The sequence below is a fragment of the Caloenas nicobarica genome, chromosome 15, assembly GCF_036013445.1.
Source record: "Caloenas nicobarica isolate bCalNic1 chromosome 15, bCalNic1.hap1, whole genome shotgun sequence".
NCBI lineage: Eukaryota > Metazoa > Chordata > Aves > Columbiformes > Columbidae > Caloenas > Caloenas nicobarica.
Window position 1 is genome coordinate 5,829,239 of NC_088259.1, and position 3,544 is coordinate 5,832,782.

At 59.6% G+C, this 3,544-nt stretch overlaps 1 protein-coding gene across 1 annotated transcript; it reads right to left on the minus strand.

Moving 5' to 3' along the window:
• SLC32A1 (solute carrier family 32 member 1) lies at positions 1–2,359 on the minus strand. The gene is made up of 2 exons (XM_065645891.1): positions 1,982–2,359; positions 1–1,188 (listed from the first exon to the last, which is right to left on the minus strand). Exons 1-2 carry the CDS (start codon positions 2,357–2,359, stop codon positions 1–3), a joined length of 1,566 nt encoding a protein of 521 aa, XP_065501963.1.
• Between the last annotated feature and the right edge of the window lie 1,185 nt (positions 2,360–3,544).

The window sequence follows — 3,544 nt, forward strand, 5'->3', positions numbered from 1 at the left end:
TTAGTCTTCAGCGTTGGTTCTGAAGGCCTCTATGAGGCCTTCTAAAGAGTGGATGAACCCAGAGACACTGCAGATACCACCTATGACGAAAATGGCAACATCAAAGAAGACATGGTGCCACAAAAGCTTCCTCCACAAGAGTTTGAGGTGGAAAAGACTGGGGAGCAGGAAACAGAGCCCTGCGCCTGTGAGGCTCCCAGTAAGACCCATCAGGAGGGCAAAATGTGGGACATAGATAGCCATGAGCAGGGTGAAAACTACCAGGGCACATCTGAGAGTGAGGCCCCAGGATTTGAGCCGCCCATCCCCCCCGTAGCAGTTGGGGAAGAAGGCCCTGTTTCCATCTTGGAAAAGGGACCGCTCCAAGACTTCCACAGCCGCAAAGAACGGCAAGGGGTACGAGAGCAAGGCTTTGGCCACCAAGAAAATGTTGACTACTGCCCTAATGGTGGATGGCAAGTTGTCTGTAATGACTTCCTTGGTCTCATCAGCCCAGGTCAGGTAGGCAACCAAGGCAAAGAGTCCCTTAAGGATGCAAGCTGCTATGTGAGTCCAGTTCATCATGCAATGAAACTCCTTGGGGTTCTGCATGTTCCCCTCCAAGGAAGGCAGAAAGATCTGAGAGGTGTAGCTGAAGACAATGATGCCAATGGAGATGGGAAACTTCTTCACATCAATGTAAAACTTGACTTTGTCCCAGGCCCAGTCGCGTGCCCTGGAGAGGCAGTAGGCGATCACCAAGATGTTGATCACGAAGTGGGCTAATGTGCAGAGCAAGCTGAACTTGGAGACTGCCTTGAGGTTCTTCAGGAACGCGCAAGGCAGGAGCACTGCCGTGGCGATGATGGACCACGACTTCTGGGAGACAGGCAAGTTGGGGAAGCTGTTGTACATCAGGTTCCCACTGACCACCACATAGAGAATGCAGGTCATGACCAGTTCAATGATCTGAGCCACATTCACAATTCTGCCACCGAGGGTGGGGAAGCGGGGCGCGCAGCATGCGTTCGCTATGTCCACGTAGGAGTCTCTCACCCTGACTATCTCCCCATCCTCATTCTCTTCATAAAGACAGGCAATAAGGATTTTCCCAGTGTAGCAGCAAACCACTGCAGCAAAAATTATTAAAAAGAGTCCTAGATATCCACCATGAAGGATGGCATAGGGCAGGCCCAGAACAAACATCCCCTAGAAAGAGACAAAATGGAAACCGTGTTGCGTCCCCTCCATCTCACAGAGGGGACCCGCAGGCGCCCGTACTCGGGCACACGCAGTCGCACAGTTGCAGTCACATGCACACTCGCTGTCTTGGTTGCACACCATCACACCCACGCAATCGGTCACACAGTCACGCCACGCAGTCGCGGCCACACACGATTACACACCCCCCCTTCCTCTCTGACGTACCACCCCCCACAATCACACCCCCACAATCACACCTGCACACTCACGCACACCCACAGCATCTCACCCTGCAGCACCCAGAACAAGCCAGCATAGCTTTGGCGCCTGGGCTGTGCCCCAACCTCTACTCTCTCTGTCCCCAACCCTTCTCTGTGCATCCTGGTGCAGCCCCACCACCGGCCCAGGCCCCCCCGGGGTGTCCCCTCACACCCCGGGACACACGGGGTGGTGCAGCAGGACGGTTTTGGGGCCCGGTGCCCCTCCCCGGGTCTGTATTCCAGGGATGGGGGTCAAAGCAGAGAAATTCAGGTTTGGGGCCTTTCCTTTTCAATTTTTTTTTCCTTTTTGTTTTTCTCTCTTTTTTCTGCTTTTTTTTTCCTTCTATTTTTTCTCTATCTTTCCCCTATATTGTTCTTTCTTTTTTTCTTCTCTTTTTTTTTTTTTCCCTCTCTCCCTCCCCCCCCCTTTTTTTTTTTTCCTTTTCCCCAAAGCGGGTTTGCCATCACCCCGGGGTTGCCGGTGGGCTGGGAGCGGGGCCGGGGAGCGCTCTCCCGGTGCCCGGCGGTGGCGGTCGTACCTGAATGGCGTTGGTGACGTTCCAGCCCGCCTCCCAGGCCGTGATCTTGGGCTTGCCCTGCCCGGAGAACTCCGAGCAGACGCCCGCGTCCTTGGAGGCGGAGGGCGGCAGGGGACCGGTGCCGTCCCGCTGGTAGTGGATGTCCCCTTCCAGGGGGGTTTCGCCGCCCTCCTCGCCACCCTCAGACTTGAGGATGTCCATCTGCAGCCCCTGCCGATGCTCCATGTCCAGGTCATCGCAGTGGGCGAACCCCACCGCCTCCTCGTCGGTGGCCGCCTGGAAGCCCATCCTGGCGAACATGCCGCTCATCTTCGCCTGGGACTTGTTGGACACCGAGGTGGCCACGTTGGAAAGCTTGCTGCGGAGGAGGGTGGCCATGGTGGCTGCTCGGGTAACTCCGCTGCTCGGTGACTCTCGGGGACGGAGACACCCGACGGGGCGAGGGAGCGGCGGGGCGGCGGACGGGACTTCCGCGCCCGGCGAGGGGCTGTGGCCGCTGCTGGGGGCTCCTCCGAGCCGCTACCTCCGAGTCCCGGCGCAGTTCGGGCGGCTCCGCGCCGGGGTGCCCAGGGGCATGACACCGCGGCGGGAGGTGCGGGCCCGCCCGCTCCGCCGCCCGCTCCGCGCTACTCCGCGCTGCTCCGCGCCTCTCCGCCGGCCCCTGCGGCGGGATCGGGGGGCAAGCCGGGCGGGGATTGGTGGGGGGAGGCTGTCAGCAGCCGGTGGCTGTCACCAGACGGGCAACGCAAGCCCCTGGCAGAGCTCGCCGCGTCTCCATCGCAGTGCGCCCACCTCGCGGAGAGAAGAGGGAGAGGGGAGAGAATTGCTGCATTTCTGGGGGAGGTACCAGCCTCCCCGGCCAAGCCCAACCTTCTCCCCCCACCCCCTCCCCACCCACGCCCGCCGGGCCCCGCCAGCATCGCCGCAGCGCGGACATCCGCCCCCCCCGGCTCCGCAGCCCCTGCGCTGCCCGCCCTGCCCCACACCCTGCCCCACACCCGCGCCTCGGGCCCCCGGCCGCCAGCCCCTTCCCCACGGAGAAACAAAAGAGCCTCCATTGAAGGGGCGGACAGACGGTTCTTGGCTGGTTCTTAACGGAATTTTCCTCCTCGCACCCCCTCCTTTTTTCTTTTTCTCCCCCCTAAAACGTGCGGCCCCCTTGGAGACTGGGGATATCAGCGGGGGCAGCGTATCCCGCCACCGCTGGGGAGCACAACGCTGTGCGGAAATCCGCGCACAGGGAACCCGGGTTTCGGGCTCTGCAACGATTCCTGTCATCTGTGTGCTCCGAAACAGGAGGGGAACGGGTTCCCGTTCCCGGCCGGGACTGGCAGCCGGGGGGGCAGCGGCTCTGCCCCCGAACCGCTCCGGCACCGCCCTGCAGCTGCGGGACACCCTGCGGGAGTGCTCGGCTGCGGCTTTCTTGCTTCCCTTGCTTCCCAAAATTTAATGTAGAGAATCTCCTTTCTTAAAAAAAACCCAACGATATTTTCGTTTTGATTCCAAACCATTATAATTCTTTGCATTTAAAAAGCCCTAGGGTTTTTTCTTTATTTAAAATAT